The 18,917-nt window shown below is 44.7% G+C and overlaps 1 protein-coding gene across 21 annotated transcripts in view; it reads right to left on the reverse strand.

The window, feature by feature from the left end:
- Positions 1 to 18,917, reverse strand: part of PICALM (phosphatidylinositol binding clathrin assembly protein) — a 119,333-nt gene that overhangs the window by 44,415 nt on the left and 56,001 nt on the right. For 19 of the 21 annotated variants that reach the window (XR_013635580.1, XM_073336461.1, XM_073336480.1 and 16 more), the window contains 3 exons: positions 10,977 to 11,100; positions 10,500 to 10,636; positions 388 to 488 (listed from right to left, as the gene is read on the reverse strand). Coding sequence is in view for 19 of the 21 variants with exons in the window: in XM_073336461.1 (XP_073192562.1) it covers positions 388 to 488; positions 10,500 to 10,636; positions 10,977 to 11,100 (362 nt within the window). In the remaining 2 variants the exon portion in view is untranslated. The remainder of the gene's footprint in view (positions 1 to 387; positions 489 to 10,499; positions 10,637 to 10,976; positions 11,101 to 18,917) is intronic. The other 2 variants (XR_012157972.2, XM_073336511.2) reach the window with 1 other exon arrangement.

The following is an 18,917-nucleotide window of genomic DNA, read 5'->3' on the forward strand; positions in this document are numbered from 1 at the left end:
TTGCTGGGGCCTGGGGCCGAAGCAGAAGCCTGAGCCCCACTGCCCAGGGCCAGGGGCTTCAGCCTCACTGGGGATGAAGCTCTTGGGTTTCCCCTTTGGCCCCTGCCCAGGGCTGCATGGCTCAGACGGGCTCAGGCTTTGGTCCCCTCTCCTGGGGTTGTCAGAAGGGGGTCGCGGTACAATGAAGTATGAGAACCCCTGCTCTAGTTTGCACCTGTGTTTGATCCTTCCCTCTCATATAGAGCTTACATTTGTCCTTGCTGAATTCATTTTAAAGATTTCAGAGTTTCCCTATTTTAGCAAGGATAGTCTAAACTATGGAGAATGTCACTGATGGGAGATTGGCTATATGGCAATTAGAAGCATGATCCAATTTAGAGTTCTTACCTCCCCATGTACCTCCTACTTGTGGCCCAGTGGATATAGGATGTACAGATGGATGAAAGGTTGGCTGCAAATCAAGTAGATCATTTGGCAGCTTTGATGTGCTACAGAGACAAAGGAGGACAACTGTTTGAACTGTATCAAATAGTTTTCAATACAAGACAGCATTTTCAACTATTATGAACAGATTCACTAAACATTAAGGGGACATAACTATAGCAGTTTGTTTTTAGTTTGATGGGGAATACCTTTGGATTGTAAACATAGCGAGCTCAATTCTCTGCCATGCTAAAGCCCCTCTGTGCCAGTCCATCACCAGAGAGCAATCATAAGCTTGGTGGGTATAATCTACCGATTTCTCACACTCTCTTCAGACCCTGATGTCCAAGTGTGGCCAAAGCATGCCTGCACTTCAATCATGCCCAGCTCACAAAGTGACCTCACAGGGGCTACTGGTAGCAAGTGGCATCTCTAAACTGTGCCAGGAAATCAAACTGACACAGAACTTGTCCCAGACTGGAACTACAAATGGCTCCTCTGTGATCACTCCTCAGCTAAACCATCATTTATTGAGTACAGCAGAGAATTTGGCTCAATGACTATAATGCTGATAAACTTTTTTAAAGCTTTTGAAGTTTTTTTAAACACTGGCCACAGCTGTTCTGTCCTCGGTGATGCTGATGCATAAAAAAAGGTAAATTTATTTACCTCTCCATTGGAAACAAATCCAAAACCCAAGAGGTGTCAAGCCCCAAAACTCATTGAAGAGAAGAGGAAAAATTTCCACGATTAACACATGGAAATGGGGGAGAAGGGCACACAAGTCATTACAACAGTTGTATTTAAGATGTCAACTATCTTTCAAACAATGGAGAGGAAAAAACAGGTTAATGAGTCCTCTTAAGTTCATAAGATTTTACAGTTATAACAAATTCCTTCAAAACTCTGGAGTAGTGCGTCCATCCAGGTCCTAATCGTATTTTTACATATAGTACATTAAGAGTTAAAGTCTCCTTTAATCACCAGCAATATAGGAGACAGAATAATAAATACTTTAAACCCAGTGCACAAAATCACTTACATCCAAGTTATGTTGGCAATACCGTCGAAGTGAAAAGGTTAATCTAACTTTTGTACTGGTGCCTATCACTGTAGTATCTGATGACTTCTCAGAGTAAGTAGATTAGGACAGCAGTGGCCCCTAAATGAAATTCAGGGAAGCTTCTGCTCTAATCCAATCTCTGCACACAGAATTCAACTTCGGGTAAGTTTTTGAAGTGTGAGAGAGAAGAGGAATTCTAGTCTTACTTTTCTCCCATTGTCTATAGATAGAAACAAATAGAGACAATGCGTAACATCTCAAACCATTGAAATAAATTCCCTTCTATGCTCTTTTGCTTGGATTTCAGTTAAAGTAATATGTATTAAGTATGTGATGAGTCGGAAGAAGAGATTCTTTACCTGCACCCTAATTTGCGTTTTGAGATGCTTTGTCCCTATGGGTGTTCCATCGTAGGACCTGTGCACGTCAGTGTGCTCTCAACGGGAGACTGTAAAGCAGCGCCCATGGACCTGTGCAGAGCAGTTTCTCATGCTCCCACATGAAGTCAAATAGGGAAGTGCGGACCCGCCACCACTCAGTTCTTTCTCAAGCCCAAAGTCAGAGACTTTGCAGCAGAGGGGAAGGAGGGCAAGAGGTGAAGTCCATAGGGACAAAACAGCTCAAAGAACTCAAGTCACTGTACAGTAAGTAACCTCTCCCTTGAGTTTGTCTCTCTATGGACGCTTCACTGTAGGACACTCCCCAATAATAACTTAACATGCAGGTGGGTGCTAAGGAGGCAGGCGCAAGACTGTTCAGAGGACTGCATCATCAACTGTTGTTTCAGTTCTAGAAGCAGGTACGACAGCGTAATGCTTGGCAAACATATGGATGGAGGACCAAGTTGCAGACCTGCACATATCTGCTACAGAAAGTTTTTCAAAGGGGCTATAGACATGGACTAAGTGCTATTGAAGCATTCTGTCACTCAGAGTTGTATTCCAGCAGTCTCATAGCATGTTAAGATGCAACTTGAGACGCACTTTATGCAGGTGGAAGGCAAGATGTTCTCCTGACATCTAGTTAGTGTATATAGGCTAGTTTCCTCCCTGGAGGCAGGAGGCATTGGATAGAATACTGGTAGGTGGGTTTTCTGATTAATATGGTATTCCAATGAGACCTTAGGGAGAAAACCAGGATGGAGATATAGGGTAACTATCTCTGCAGAAGTCAGTGAATAGTGGTTCTGTCATGAGAGCACCAGGTTCTCCCATTCACCTAGTCTAAGTGATGATTATAAGGAATGAAGTCTGAGAAAGAGGGGGAGGAGAGAGCAGGTAGCCATTGGTTTGAAGGAGGGTTTCCACAGGACATCAAGAACCAAATTTAGATGCCATGGGTGGGGGGCCGGGTTCCAAACAGGAGGAAATAAGTGGTGAGAGCCTTTAAGAAATCTGGTCATGGGAGGAACTGAGTGGAAGGCGGTGATAGCGGCCAAATGTACTCTGACTGAGCTAACTGATAGACCTTGTCTCTTGAAATCCAACAGGTAGTCTAGAATCTTGGGGAGTGGAGTGTCTGATGGTTGACAGGAGTGAAGAGAGCACCAGGAATGGAAGTGTTTCCAACTCTGAAGGTAAGTTTTGCGAGTAGTAGGTTTCCTGCTCGATAGAACAGGTTTACTCCATGCCTGAGAAACATCTACAACCCATGCTCACAGATTCAGGGACAACGGGTTGTGGGGGAATCAAGGGCCTTAAGTTTATGACAGGAGATCCCTCCTGATGGGAAGGTGGAGACACATTGAGGAGAAGTGAAGGAGGTTTGAGTACCACACTTGTCTTAGCCAGGACTGTACTATGAGGCTAACCCTCACTCCTTCCTGTTGCAGTTTGAGCAAGATCTTGAGAATTAGATGTAGAGGCAGGTAAACATCCTGCAGGGTATGAGGCCACGGTCTTATCAGGACATAACCCAGCAGTATCCTCCCTTGGAGCAAAAAAGGTAACATTTTGTGTTGATTGGGGTAGCACAGAGGCCTTCTTCTAGGAGACCCCAGGTTTGGCAGATGCTGTAGAAGACAGTTGCTGAGTTCCCTTTTGTGGTCCTGATGGAAGTTTCTGTTCAGGGAGTCTGCAATCGTATTCTGGTGACCTGCTAGATAGACTGCAAGTGTTTTCCATAAAGTACATGTAGGCAATAGTATAACCCCACTGACTGATATCATAGAATCATAGAATATCAGGGTTGGAAGGGACCCCAGAAGGTCATCTAGTCCAACCCCCTGCTCGAAGCAGGACCAATTCCCAGTTAAATCATCCCAGCCAGGGCTTTGTCAAGCCTGACCTTAAAAACCTCTAAGAAAGGAGATTCTACCACCTCCCTAGGTAACGCATTCCAGTGTTTCACCACCCTCTTAGTGAAAAAGTTTTTCCTAATATCCAATCTAAACCTCCCCCACTGCAACTTGAGACCATTACTCCTCGTTCTGTCATCTGCTACCATTGAGAACAGTCTAGAGCCATCCTCTTTGGAACCCCCTTTCAGGTAGTTGAAAGCAGCTATCAAATCCCCCCTCATTCTTCTCTTCTGCAGGCTAAACAATCCCAGCTCCCTCAGCCTCTCCTCATAAGTCATGTGTTCCAGCCCCCTAATCATTTTTGTTGCCCTTCGCTGGACTCTCTCCAATTTATCCACATCCTTCTTGAAGTGTGGGGCCCAAAACTGGACACAGTACTCCAGATGAGGCCTCACCAATGTCGAATAGAGGGGAACGATCACGTCCCTCGATCTGCTCGCTATGCCCCTACTTATACATCCCAAAATGCCATTGGCCTTCTTGGCAACAAGGGCACACTGCTGACTCATATCCAGCTTCTCGTCCACTGTCACCCCTAGGTCCTTTTCCGCAGAACTGCTGCCTAGCCATTCGGTCCCTAGGCTGTAGCTGTGCATTGGGTTCTTCTGTCCTAAGTGCAGGACCCTGCACTTATCCTTATTGAACCTCATCAGATTTCTTTTGGCCCAATCCTCCAATTTGCCTAGGTCCTTCTGTATCCTATCCCTCCCCTCCAGCGTATCTACCACTCCTCCCAGTTTAGTATCATCCGCAAATTTGCTGAGAGTGCAATCCACACCATCCTCCAGATCATTTATGAAGATATTGAACAAAACCGGCCCCAGGACCGACCCTTGGGGCACTCCACTTGATACCGGCTGCCAACTAGACATGGAGCTATTGATCACTACCCGTTGAGCCCGACAATCTAGCCAGCTTTCTACCCACCTTATAGTGCATTCATCCAGCCCATACTTCCTTAACTTGCTGACAAGAATACTGTGGGAGACCGTGTCAAAAGCTTTGCTAAAGTCAAGAAACAATACATCCACTGCTTTCCCTTCATCCACAGAACCAGTAATCTCATCATAAAAGGCGATTAGATTAGTCAGGCATGACCTTCCCTTGGTGAATCCATGCTGGCTGTTCCTGATCACTTTCCTCTCATGCAAGTGCTTCAGGATTGATTCTTTGAGGACCTGCTCCATGATTTTTCCAGGGACTGAGGTGAGGCTGACTGGCCTGTAGTTCCCAGGATCCTCCTTCTTCCCTTTTTTAAAGATTGGCACTACATTAGCCTTTTTCCAGTCATCCGGGACTTCCCCGGTTCGCCACGAGTTTTCAAAGATAATGGCCAATGGCTCTGCAATCACAGCCGCCAATTCTTTCAGCACTCTCGGATGCAACTCGTCCGGCCCCATGGACTTGTGCACGTCCAGCTTTTCTAAATAGTCCCTAACCACCTCTATATCCACAGAGGGCTGGCCATCTCTTCCCCATTTTGTGATGCCCAGAGCATCAGTCTGGAAGCTGACCTTGTTAGTGAAAACAGAGGCAAAAAAAGCATTGAGTACATTAGCTTTTTCCACATCCTCTGTCACTAGGTTGCCTCCCTCATTCAGTAAGGGGCCCACACTTTCCTTGGCTTTCTTCTTGTTGCCAACACACCTGAAGAAACCCTTCTTGTTACTATTAACATCTCTGGCTAGCTGCAGCTCCAGGTGCGATTTGGCCCTCCTGATATCATTCCTACATGCCCGAGCAATATTTTTATACTCTTCCCTGGTCATATGTCCAACCTTCCACTTCTTGTAAGCTTCTTTTTTATGTTTAAGATCCGCTAGGATTTCACCATTAAGCCAAGCTGGTCGCCTGCCATATTTACTATTCTTTCGACTCATCGGGATGGTTCGTCCATGTAACCTCAACAGGGATTCCTTGAAATACAGCCAGCTCTCCTGGACTCCTTTCCCCTTCAAGTTAGTCCCCCAGGGGATCCTGGCCATCCGTTCCCTGAGGGAGTCGAAGTCTGCTTTCCTGAAGTCCAGGGTCCGTATCCTGCTGCTTACCTTTCTTCCCTGCATCAGGATCCTGAACTCAACCAACTCATGGTCACTGCCTCCCAGATTCCCATCCACTTTTGCTTCCCCCACTAATTCTACCCAGTTTGTGAGCAGCAGGTCAAGAAAAGCGCCCCCCCCAGTTGGCTCCTCTAGCACTTGCGCCAGGAAATTGTCCCCTACGCTTTCCAAAAACTTCCTGGATTGTCTAAGATGGTAGGGCCATCTTTCCTTGGGGAAAGGGGAGTGATATTTAAATCCTGACCTCTTCTAACAGGATCTGGAGGGATTCCACCTTGTGTTTCATTAGGTCCTGGAAGGCCCTAAAGTCATCAGCATAAAAGAGCAGTGGTGCTATTGGGTCTCTCAGTACCAAGGGAGCAGACTGTGCCGGAGGATGGTCTGTCAGACAGTGACGTGGTACTGGCAGGTGTTGAGTTTTCCTTTTGGCTGGTACCCTTTAAAATGGCTCGCAAGGGTGTCTCCAGGAGTTCCAGTAAGCCCAATGAGTAGGAAAATGACCCCAAGTGTATTTACAACTGCTAGGTCCAGGATGACTAGTGAGCTCTGAAAAGTCCTCTTCAGTATAAGAGCTTAGAGGAATATGCTGGTTCAGCATCACAGACTCGTACCGATACTTCAGTCCAGAGGAGGATATTGTTTCTGACTCTGAAGAGGGGGCTTCTAGCATTGGTGTTAGTACCAAGAGTAGGGGTCCTGGTCCGATGAAGAGGAGTTCAGGTTGCAGATGTCGGAGCAGTATTGGGGAGGGAGGGTCTTGTGGAGCTCCTTAAGAGAGAAGACTCCAGTTCCTCCGATATAATACCATCTCCTGGGGAAAGAAATCTAGAATGCTGGAAGACTATGGTAGCCTAATGCAGCTGGTACTGGGGCCTGGAACAGGGATCAGTACCAGTCAGGAGATGGCCTCTCTGGTACCATACACAGTGACACCAGTCTGGGTGCTCTATATGGCTGTGAGATGAGGATGACATCACGGCTCATGTAGAAATGCTGTGTGCTTCTTGGTGCTTAAATACATCAGGAGGTATTGAGGTAGGTACTTTGCACTGCCTGGCAGACATCTGATCCTAGCTACTTAGGCAGTACTGATGCCTCGGTATCAATTTCAGCAAGGTCTCTCGGGAATCAAATTTATGGGGCCACTGACCCCTTTTCTTAGATTGCCTGACAAAAAAGAGAAAGAAGCCTCTCTTCCAAGACTGCATCTGTGGAACGGTTGTTGGGGCTTCCACAGTCACCAGAGCGGCCTGACATGTTGAAGCTGATGTATGGGGGAGACGGGGAAGCAGACCCCACACTGGAGCTGGGGAGCACTACAACAGGAGGAGCTTCAACCTAGCACATCTATCCTTTCAAGACCTGCCTTTGAATGCCATGCAGACCTTGCACTTTGCCAGCACATGGGTGTCTCCAAGACACCAGAGAAGCTGGAATGCCTACTGCTATGGGGAAAAGACCTGAGACAGCTCTGACAAGGCTTGAACCCTGATGTCTTCAGCATAACCCTGAATGTCAGAGTACTAAAGCAAGGGTTCAGCAAAATAAATGGGGCAGGAACCCCCTTTTTAAAGCACAACTGTGCTGAAATACCAGAGAACAACAAATGAACTAAATAACTAAAAAAAGAAAGAAGGGAATAATAAGAAATGCACAGTAAGTGAAAAGTAGGAAGCTGTAAAAACAGCAGACACTGAATGTTCTGTTTCAAGCCGCAAGCAGGTGAGAAGGAACTGAATGGTGGCAGGTCCGCACCTCTCTCTACGCCTTTGTATGGGAGTACGAGCGTGCAGGCCTGCAGACACTGCTTTGCAATTTCTGGTCAAGAGCGCACAGGCACATAAGTGTCCTATGGTGGAGCATCCACAGAAGAGACATATACTCAAAGAAGAATACAGCATTACTAGACGCTGTCCATCTGGGTCTGAAAGCATTACAACCTGTATTACAGCGAGTATATAACGATAAAAGTATACTTAAGTGATATAAATGCCCAAATAAACACAACTCTTAGTTTTCGGATAAGATGCTTGTCTTTTGCATTAATCTAACTTCCTATGAATTGGCTCATTTTATAGTTACTGCCCAACATTAATGGGATAGCGTAAGTTAGATCAGTATGTTCCCTTCAGCACACACTGAAATGCAGCATTAGTGGGTCTTGTAGATCAGCAGGAATAGAACTATGTTGCTTACTAAGGGTATGTCTTCACTACCCGTCAGATCGGCAGGCAGCAATCGATCCAGTGAGGACTGATTTATCGCATCTAGTCTAGACACGATAAATCAACCCCCGAACGCTCTCCCGTCGACTCCTATACTCCAGCGCTGCGAGAGGTGCAGGCAGAGTTGACAGGGGAGCAGCAGCAGTCGACTCACCGCGGTAGAGACTCCACAGTAAGTTGATTTAAGTACATTGACTTCAGCTATGTTATTCACATAGCTGAAGCTGCATAACTCACATCGATCCCACCCTAGCGTAGACCAGGGCTAAGAGACCCAAAATCTAAAGTGCCCAAAGATATGCACCATTCCCCATCTGAAGGCAGACGTGCCTTTGGCCATAACTGAAGATATTATTTAGAAAGTTCTTTTGGATCCCTTGTCAGCCTATCAGTACACTGGCACTGGCTCTACTGGGATCTACTCTACTACCAGCTCTTAACTAGAAAAAACGGAAATGAGAGAACATTAAGAAACAAAGGAAAGTAATATCTGACTCAGAAGACTACTGCTCAAGGTATGTTCTTGAAATACTTCATCTCAGCAACAAGAGAGAGGGTTAGCAAAACTGTATTTTGTAACATATATTTTGAAAACCAAAGCAGGCTAGAACAGATTAAAACACTTACTGAACTTTTCATCTGCAAACGATGTCTATCTGTAATGTAATTTTCTGGCTGTTAAAGTAGCTTTGCCAAAGCTTGGGTTTCAGACAATCATTGATGAGATTAACAAATGTTTTGGATATCCAACAAATAAAATTACATCTGATCATTTTAAATGCTTTGTCCTTTATCAAGGAAGCAACTCAAATGCCATATACTCTTCTGTTTTTACCCTCATGACTTCCGGTTACTAACAACTGCTCATTTCTGTAATTCTGAAAGTGTTATTTGATTCAGATAATTGATAAATGGTTGGTGTCCTATAAATAATTTCCTATATTTGTTGCCCAGTGGGAAATAAAGCCTACCAGAGTGCGAACAGTTTTTGAAGAACAGCGAAGAGATAAGGGAGGAAATGTGCACGTTCCCCTGTAAATTCCAGAGCAATGGTTAAACATTCTTTGGGTTCAAATCCTGACCAAGTCCCTGCATAATATGGTACTATTTTGTATGACTAAGGGCATGTACATACTACAAACTTAAGCTGCCCTATGTTAAGTCAACTTACAGCCTCCGTAGTAATTACTGCCGTGGTTCATGATCACAATACCCTCCTTCTGTTGGTTGTGCATATCCTCACCAGGAGTGCTTCCACAGACTTCAGAGAGTGAGAGTGAGTGCGTGTGTCTGAAAGCCCAGGCTCTCAGCTTCATGTACAGCTCCCCGGCGAGAGCATGGCTGCCCGCCACCCTTGGTTCTTGGATCCTCATCAGGAATCTGGGCAGCAGCCTGGCTGGGAGCAGGGAGCTCAGGGAGTAATACAGCTGGGAGTGGGGAGTCGGGACCCCGGGGGAAAGCCCAGCTGGGAGCAGGGAGCCCGAGGCAGCTCGGCTCCAAGCAGGGAGCCCGGTGCTCCAGGTCAGTTGGGAGCCCGGAGCCCCAGGTGAGGGTGGAGTGCAGCCGGGCTCTAGCTGGAAACCCGTACCCGCCCCAGGGTGACAGCCCAAGCTGCGATCAGCCTTCTTGACAAGAATGACAGCCAACAGCCAATGTAAGTAACCAGCAGTGTCTATATGGACACTGCGTCGCACTGAGCCCTACACCTCTTGTGGAGGTGGAGTTATTACGACGATGTAATAGGGCACTTACATCGGCGGGAGCAATGCTGTAGTTTGTACACTGGCATAATTAGGTTGACGTAAGCTGCCTTATGTACATCTAACTTTGTGGTGCAAACCAGGCCTAATAGCATTTTTATAAACTAAGCTCAGAACTGAACAGCAGGAACTGTTGGTATGGGAGGCCAGGGAAAGCATTAAATAATGCTCTGTGACAGAACTTACATAGCTTCTTTACCCTAGTGGCACTCACACTTTCTTCATTCAAACCCCTGCCCTCAAATTCTCTTCTGAAACACCCACAAATAGTCACCTGTATCAGTAACCCATTTAAAAAAAAAAATACAGATGAGAGATTAAATTAAGCACCATCCTCTGGACCCATCAGTGAGAATGTATGCCTGACCTTTGCCAACCTATTTAGTAAGGTCCTTGAGGGCAGGGGAGTATATGTGCTGAGCATAACTGGCATTCAGATTAACAAGAAGAATTGCAAGGGTCATTAAACAGTTTATCAAATTAATCTGAAGAGAGAGAGGAGGAAAAATTATTTCTACATGTCATGCTTATATGAATGAGATGTTCTCACTGAAATAGCTATCAAAAATCACTTATGGATAGATTCTAGGTAAGAGTAAGTTTTTGCAACACACAATGGCAGTGCAGCTGGAGCTAACTAATAATGAAAGCATAACTACTGAAACATACCTGTTTGAAGAGCTAGGGGTGGAAAAAATATCAACGGCTGGGGTGGTCATTATGCTTCCCGCTGCAGTAGACACAGGAGAGGCTGCTGTCGTTAAAGAGGTATGAGGTTTCTTTGCAAGTTCTTTTAGACGTTGTTCCTGTTGGGAAAGTGAGCTGGCATAAGAAATCGACAAACAGGGTTTGTTTATATGGCTTCTGAAGTAAGTAAAACAAAACTCTAAAGAATTCTCTTTACTTATTTCATACAATAAGATGGCAGTCAAGTATGAATGTCTATTTACATACAGAAAGAAAAGCCAGTACATTTGCGGGGTTAAAAGATGTCACATGCCTGTTTTAGAAACTGAATAACTGATAAAGGGAAAACCCTCCGTAACTTTTATGACCTATTATAAGAAACTCCAATGAGATGCATATGCACAGTATGTGCAATTATAAAAGTGACCTTAACTTTTCTGTAAACAGAAAAACACCTACCTTTAAAGCTTTTAAACGAGCTTGCTCTTCCTCTAATGCAGCTTGTTTTTCCCTTTCATCCACTTTAGTGAGAGACAGGCCAGTGCTCGCAAGGGAAGAGACTGCATTGGAAAGTGTGGTAGCCCTGATAATTGGACAAGGGGAAAAAAACTGGTTGTTCATATATGTGTCACATGATGGGAACAGCTGATCGAAAATGCTTTGCTTGTTTTTTCTCAGTTCCTTTATAGAATTTGTAATCTTAGCCTGTATGACACACAATCTGAGATTATATAAGCAAGTGTTACTTTAAGAAAAATGAAATTACATTAATAAAATATTGCAGTGCAAAATTTAAGTGCCTATACTGCAAAATAGGAACTTCTAGAAATGGTGCTATCTACTCTCTTGTACATTGGCTCTGTGATCACTCCCCTTAGACATGCCCCTTCCAAACTGCCTCATATGAATTCACGTTGAAGATTTTTTTCTGTTCCTCTGTTAATTTATGAAAATTCAGCTTAAACAGAGATTTGTACGTTTTGCGGAGGAATAGGAAGTTCTGGTAAGTTATCTACTATATTAAAATACAGTTAAATTAAGCAAGCTATCTGGCTCAATTATGAGACTATAAACACACTTGATACAATGCATTACATTCCCAGGCAAAAGAGTTTTCACAGATTCCAAGGCCAAAAAGGACCATTGTGATAATCTAGGGTAACCTCCTGTTTAATACATAGAAGTTCCCCAAAATGATTCCTAGAACATATTTTAGAAAAAAAATCCAACCTTGATTTTAAAATTATCAGCGATAAAGAATCCACTATGACCCTTGGTAAACTGTTCCAATAGCCAATTCCTCTCGTCATTAAATATGTGCACCTTATTTCCAGTCTGAATTTGTCTAGCTTCAACTTCCAGCCACTGAACCATGTTTTACCTTTCTTGGATACATTGAAAAGCCCATTATTAAATATCAGTTACCCATGTAAATACTCATATGCTATAATCAAGTCAACCATAAACCTTCATTTTGTTAAGCTAAATAGATTGAACTTTCACTAGAAAGCAGGTTTTCTAATTCTTTAATCAATCCTGTGGTTCTTTTAAATTTGTGATCACATTTTAAAAACAATGGGAAAATAAACAACTGTTAGAAAAAAAAATTGGTTTGACAAATCTGCTTTACTTTTAAGATAGAGCTGTGGTTCTCAAACTGTGCATCAGGACCCCAAAGTGGGTCGCAACCCCATTTTATGGGCCGAAGCCCAAGTGATTCAGCCCTGGGCAGCAGGGCTCAGGTTACAGGCCCCCTGGCTCGGGTTGAAGCCCTTGGGCTTCGGCTTTGACCCATACCCCGCACAGGGAAGTGGGGCTCAGGCTTTGGCTCCCCTACCAGGGGCAGTGGGAATCAGGTGGGCACAGGCTTTGGTCCCCTGTCTTGGGGTCATATAATAATTTTTGTTGTCAGAAGGGGGTCGCAGTGCAATGAAGTTTTAGAACCCCTGAGATGCACAAAAAATGTTATTTTAGTCTTAAATACACCAGTAAAAAAATTAACCAGTTAGATTTTATTTTACATTATTGTAATTTTGACAGTACAAGTACAGGAAGAGGATAAAATCATTGAAAACTGGCACTAGCCTACTAAAATTTAGTTTTAAAAGTTACAGTCCTATATTTTACTGTCAACATGTTACACGGAAGTGAATTTTTTAATTTTGTTTTTCTTAAATTTTAGTAGCAACACAACGAAGAGCAGCGGACTGTCAAGATTTTATTGCCAGGGACATTCCCAAAGAATCTCCAGTTCCCTAGACTATTTTGCATTTTAACAAATGTTAAAAGAGCAGTGGGGCCATCCATTGCCACCACCTTTTATGCCATTTAGTGCCTGATCCCCACTCATGTATTTCGACTCTTTATTTCAGTATTTTTCTGAGAAACAAAAGGACAACCTGAGATATTAAAAGAAATAATGAAGGGCATGCATGTGTTGAGTATTTTACAAAAATACAAATATTCATTTATAAGAACAATCTAATTAATAGTATGGAAAATTGAAGATTTCCAAGCAGCAAGCAAAGGCACCAAAAGTTAGTGTCTCAAGTTGAAGTCTGAAAGTTCTACCATTATGAAGGCTTCTACCATTATGTGAATTGTTCTCAGTTCCGTAGACTCTAGTTGCACTACATTTAGGCCTGGTCTACAATACAAAGTTAGGTCGACATAAGCCTACTTGTGCATTTGTCTACACTTAAGTTGTCTCCCACTGATGTAAGTGTCCCATTATGTCAATGTAATAACACCAGCTCCCTGAGTGGCATTAAGTCATGCTTGATGTTCAGATGTCAGCACAGAGCAGGTGTAGATACTACATTACTTATGTCAACCCTAGAAGTCCTCCAGCAGCTATCTCAAAATGTCAAACACTGACTGCTCTGGCCACAATTGTAGGGGGCCACATACACCACCAGCTCTCCCTCAAAACCCCATTAAAACCCCTGCAAATTTTTGAAATGCCTTTTCCTGGTCGTACAGGGTGGTGAGCACACCTCTATCTGCTTTCCACTGTTGTGTGAAACTGCCAGGCTGACCATGCTGGCTACACACTCCAGATGCACTCCTGCCTAGAGTACACAGGAGATAATGGATCTCTTGGGCCCGTAGGAAGAAGAGGCTGTGCAAGCATAGCTCAGAACAAGCTGTAGAAACACTGACATCAATGAGCAGATTGCTTAGGGGATGCAGGAGAAGGGGTGTGTCATAAATATAAAGGGAAGAGTAACCACCTTTCTGTATACAGTGCTATAAAATCCCTCCTGGCCAGAGGCAAAACCCTCTCACCTGTAAAGGGTTAAGAGGCTAAGGTAACCTCGCTGGCACCTGACCCAAAATGACCAATGAGGGGACAAGATTCTTTCAAATCTGGAGGGGGGGGCAGAGAGGGAGCAAAGGGTTCTGTGTGATGCTTTTGCTGGGAACAGATCAGAAATGCAAGCCTTCCAACTCCTGTGAAGTTAGTAAGTAATCTAGCTAGAATATGCGTTAGATTTTCTTTTGTAATTTAAGGTTTTGCCTAGAGAGATTCTCTATGTTTTGAATGTGATCATCCTGATTTTACAGAGGTGATTCTTTTACCTTTTCTTTAATTAAAATTCTTTTAAGAACCTAATAGATTTTTCATTGTTCTTAAGATCCAAGGGATTGGGTCTGTGTTCACCTGTACCAATTGGTGAGGATCATTATCAAGCCTTCCCCAGGAAAGGGGGTGTAGGGCTTGCGGGGGGGGGGGGGGGGGGGAGAGAGAGAATATTTTGGGAAAGACGTCTCCAAGTGGTCTCTTTTCCTGTTCTTTGTTTAAAATGCTTGGTAGTGGCAGCACACTGTTCAAGGACAAGGCAAAGTTTGTACCTTGGGGAAGTTTTTAATCTAAGCTGGTAAGAATAAGCTTAAGGGGTCTTTCATGCAGATCCCCACATCTGTACCCTGGAGTTCAGAGTGGGGAAGGAACCTTGACGTGGTGGCAGAGCGGTGGGATCATTTTGAACCAGAAGCACAGCAGGATTTTAAAATGTTTTGTAAATGGTGATTGCAGCTGTAGATTCTGTCTCTCTGCCTGAGGGACAGAGTAGCAGCCATAACAAAAGGTTTCAGAGTAACAGCCGTGTTAGTCTGTATTCGCAAAAAGAAAAGGAGTACTTGCGGCACCTTAGAGACTAACCAATTTATTTAAGCATAAGCTTTCTTTCTGACTCTCGGATGTAAAATTAGTTAAAAACAGAGAGGTCAGGATGACAGAATACAATGTTCAACGGAAGCTGGAATTAGCCAGATTTGAGGCTGAGGAAAGACAAAAGGAACATGAAAGACTGACAGAACTCAGACAGATGGAGATGGATGCACAAGCGGCCAAAGAAAAAGAAATCGAGGCTTCCACACCAGGAGAGCTGTGAAGGAGAAGGAAAAAGAAACGGAGGAGAGGGAAAAAGAGAGGATGCATGCTGAGGAGGCAAAGGAAAAAGAAATGGAGGAGAAAGAAAAAGAGAGGAAGCATGTACTGGAGATGGAGAAGGCAAAGGCTCAGCAGAATATACTGAATAACCCTAACAATCCATCCCCAACAATCCACAAATGGGAGCGACTATGTCCACAGTATAATGAATCCAGTGATATTGCTGAATATTTTCTCACCTTTGAGAGACTGTGCACACTCCATCAAATCCCTGAAGCTCACAAGATGACCACATTGGTTGCAAAATTGACTGGAAGAGCTCTGGACATATTCAATAAGATGCCTACTGAGGAGGCTTCTGACTATAATAAATTCAAGGATTTTGTTTTAAAACAATTTCAAGTTACACCTGAAACTTACAGAGTAAAATTTAGAGCCCTTAAGAGAGGACCTGGACTAAGTAATGTGGCTTATGTAAACCAGATGACAGACCTGTTTGATAAATGGCTCAACAGAAGGGATGTAACTAGCTTTGGAGGAATATGGAATTTGATGATACAGGAGCAATTCCTGAATATGTCCAAGAATGATATAAAACAGTGTTTATGAGATAAGAAAATGGACTCAGCAGGAAGTCTTGCTTATCATGCTGATCAATATGAGCAGTCCCAGACCGCCAGAGAGGCAGGGCAAACTGGAACAAAACGGGTAGAGGGAGGAGAGAGGAACAACCCTGCTCGCAGTGGGAGCGGATACCAGAAGGGACACCCTCAGGCCACACCCTACTACTGGGGGCAGCCCAAGGCCCCAACTACACCCCAAGGAACACTCCAGAAACCTTATCGTCCCACCACACTGTTCTCCAGCAACCCATCTCGCCCCAGTGACCTGTCAGCTGAACGATGTTTTAAATGTAACAAGCCAGGGCATGTAAAGGCTAACTTCCCCAAGAACCCCAATAGATTATAGTTCATTGCACCGGAATCACACCGGGGTCCTCAGGACCAGATGCCTCCCAGATACCCTCAGAGCAGAGGGAAACCGTGACTGTGGGCGGGAAGAAAGTCACAGCATGGAGGGACACCGGAGCACAAGTGTCTGCTACCCATGCTTCCTTAGTGGACCCCAATTTAATCAACCCAGAGGTCCAAGTGATGATTCAACCCTTCAAGTCAAACTCTTTTTACTTGCCTATAGCCAAGCTGCCGGTCCAGTAAAAGGGCTGGTCAGGAACGTGGACTTTTGCAGTCTATGATGATTATCCCATCCCCATGCTGTTGGGGGAAGACTTGGCCAATCATGTGAAGCTAGCCAAGAGGGTGGGAATGGTCACCCGCAGCCAGGCTAAGCAAGCTGTCACACCTAGCTGTGTTCCGTAAATTTCTACCAGGACCCGGTCATGATGGAACCGGACCCCATGACAACATCAGCAACAGCAGTAGTGGATCCAGTCCCAGAGACCCAGACAGAGCCAGTCCCAGATCCAGCGGAACCACCAGCACCGAATCCAGTACTTGCAACCCCAACGTCAGAGGGCCCCACCGAACCTGCACTGGCACCAGCAGATAACCCGACACAAGAGGTTCAGCCGAAGCCTGAACCCCAACATGCGGAGTGGAGTGCACCAGCGGAGAGTGGTTCACAGTCAATGGAAACAGCCCCATCACCTGCATTGCTTCCAGAGGGACCAAGCCCAGGTCAACAATCCAATGAGGAACTGATGTCTCCAGCATCAAAGGAACAGTTCCACACTGAAAAGGAAGCAGTTGAAAGCTTCCAGAGAGCTTGGATGGTGGCATGGAGCAACCCACCGCCTCTCAGATCTTTTAATCGATCCAGGTTTGTTGTAGAAAGAGGACTTTTATACAAGGAAACTCTTTCTGGTGGACACCAGGAAGACTGGCATCCTCAGAGACAGTTGGTAGTTCCAACTAAGTACCGGGTAAAGCTCTTAAGCTTAGCCCACGATCATCCTAGCGGCCATCCTGGGGTGAACAGAACCAAAGACCATTTGGGAAAGTCGTTCCACTGGGAGTGAATGGGCAAGGATGTTTCTACCTATGTCCGGTCTTGTGAAGTGTGCCAAAGAGTGAAAAAACCCCAAGACCAGGTCAAAGCCCCTCTCCAGCCACTTCCCATCATTGAGGTTCCATTTCAGCGAGTAGCTGTGGATATTCTGGGTCCTTTTCTGAAAAAGACACCCAGAGGGAAAGCAGTACACACTGACTTTCATGGATTTTGCCACCTGATGGCCGGAAGCAGTAACACTAAGCAACACCAGGGCTAAACGTGTGTGCCAGGCACTAACAGACATTTTTGCCAGGGTAGGTTTGCCCTCTGACATCCTTACAGATGCAGGAACTAATTTCCTGGTAGGAACTATGGAAAGCCTTTGGGAAGCTCATGGGGTGAACCACTTGGTTGCCATCCCTTACCACCACCAAACAAATGGCCTGGTGGAAGAGTTTAATGGAACTTTGGGGCCATGATACGTAAATTCGTAAATGAGCACTCCTATGATTGAGACCTAGTGTTGCAGCAGTTGCTCTTTGCCTACAGAGCTGTACCATATCCCAGTTTAGAGTTTTCACCATTTGAACTTGTATATGGCCACGAGGTTAAGGGGCCATTACAGTTGGTGAAGCAGCAATTGGAGGGATTTACACCTTCTCCAGGAACTAACATTCTGGACTTTGTAACCAACCTACAAAAGACCCTCTGAACCTCTTTAGCCCTTGCTAAAGAAAACCTGAAAGATGCTCAAAAAGAGCAAAAAGTCTGGTATGATAAACATGCCAGGGAGTGGTCCTTCAAAGTAGGGGACCAGGTCATGATCTTAAAGGCCCATAAAATGGAAGCATCGTGGGAAGGGCCATTCACGGTCCAAGAGCGACTGGGAGCTGTTAATTATCTCATAGCATTCCCCACCTCCAACTGAAAGCTTAAAGTGTACCCTATTAATTCTCTGAAGCCCTTTTATTCCAGAGAATTAAAGGTTTGTCAGTTTACAGCCCAGGGAGAAGAGGAGGCTGAGTGGCCTGAAGGTGTATACTACGAAGGGAAAAGTGATGATGGCGTGGAAGAGGTGAACCTCTCCATGACCCTTGGGCGTATGCAATGACAGCAGATCAAGGAGCTGATCAAGCAACACTTATGTCTGACCCTGTGCTAAGGGCCCCAGACTTTGACAAACCATTCCTAGTAACCACAGATGTGTCCGAGCGTGGTGTGGGAGCAGTCTTAATGCAGGAAGGACCAAATCAAGAGTTCCATCCTGTCATGTTTCTCAGCAAGAAGCTGTCCACTGGTCAATCAGTGAAAAGGAATGTAATGCCATCATCTACGCTTTGGGGACGGCGTTTGCACCTGCAAACTGATCATGCTGCGCTACAGTGGCTTCACACCACCAAGGGAAATAACAAAAAACTTATTCGGTGGAGTTTAGCTCTCCAAGATTTTGATTTCGACATACAACACATTTCAGGAGCTTCTAACCAAGTGGCTGATGCACTCTTCCATGAAAGTTTGCCAGAATCAACTGGTTAAAAACGTCCTTGAGATGTGGAAAATACTGTTTGTCTTCATAGAGTTAGTAGTATATTTAGAGGTGCATGTGTCTTATTAACTCTGTTTTCTCCTAGAGCTCCAGGAAGAAATCACAGCCAGTGTTTCACTCTGTTATTTGGGGGGCATGTCATAAATGTAAATTGAAGGGTAACCACCTTTCTGTATACAGTGCTATAAAATCCCTCCTGGCCAGAGGCAAAACCCTTTCACCTGTAAAGGGTTAAGAAGCTAAGGTAACCTCACTGGCACCTGACCCAAAATGACCAATGAGGGGACAAGATGCTTTCAAATCTGGAGGGGGGACGGGGGAGGGACAAAGGCTTCTGTCCATCTGTGTGATGCTTTTGCTGGGAACAGATCAGAAATGCAAGCCTTCCAACTCCTGTGAAGTGAGCAAGTAATCTAGCTAGAAAATGTGTTAGATTTTCTTTTGTTTA

Source organism: Lepidochelys kempii, chromosome 1 (genome assembly GCF_965140285.1).
Source record: "Lepidochelys kempii isolate rLepKem1 chromosome 1, rLepKem1.hap1, whole genome shotgun sequence".
Taxonomy (NCBI): domain Eukaryota; kingdom Metazoa; phylum Chordata; order Testudines; family Cheloniidae; genus Lepidochelys; species Lepidochelys kempii.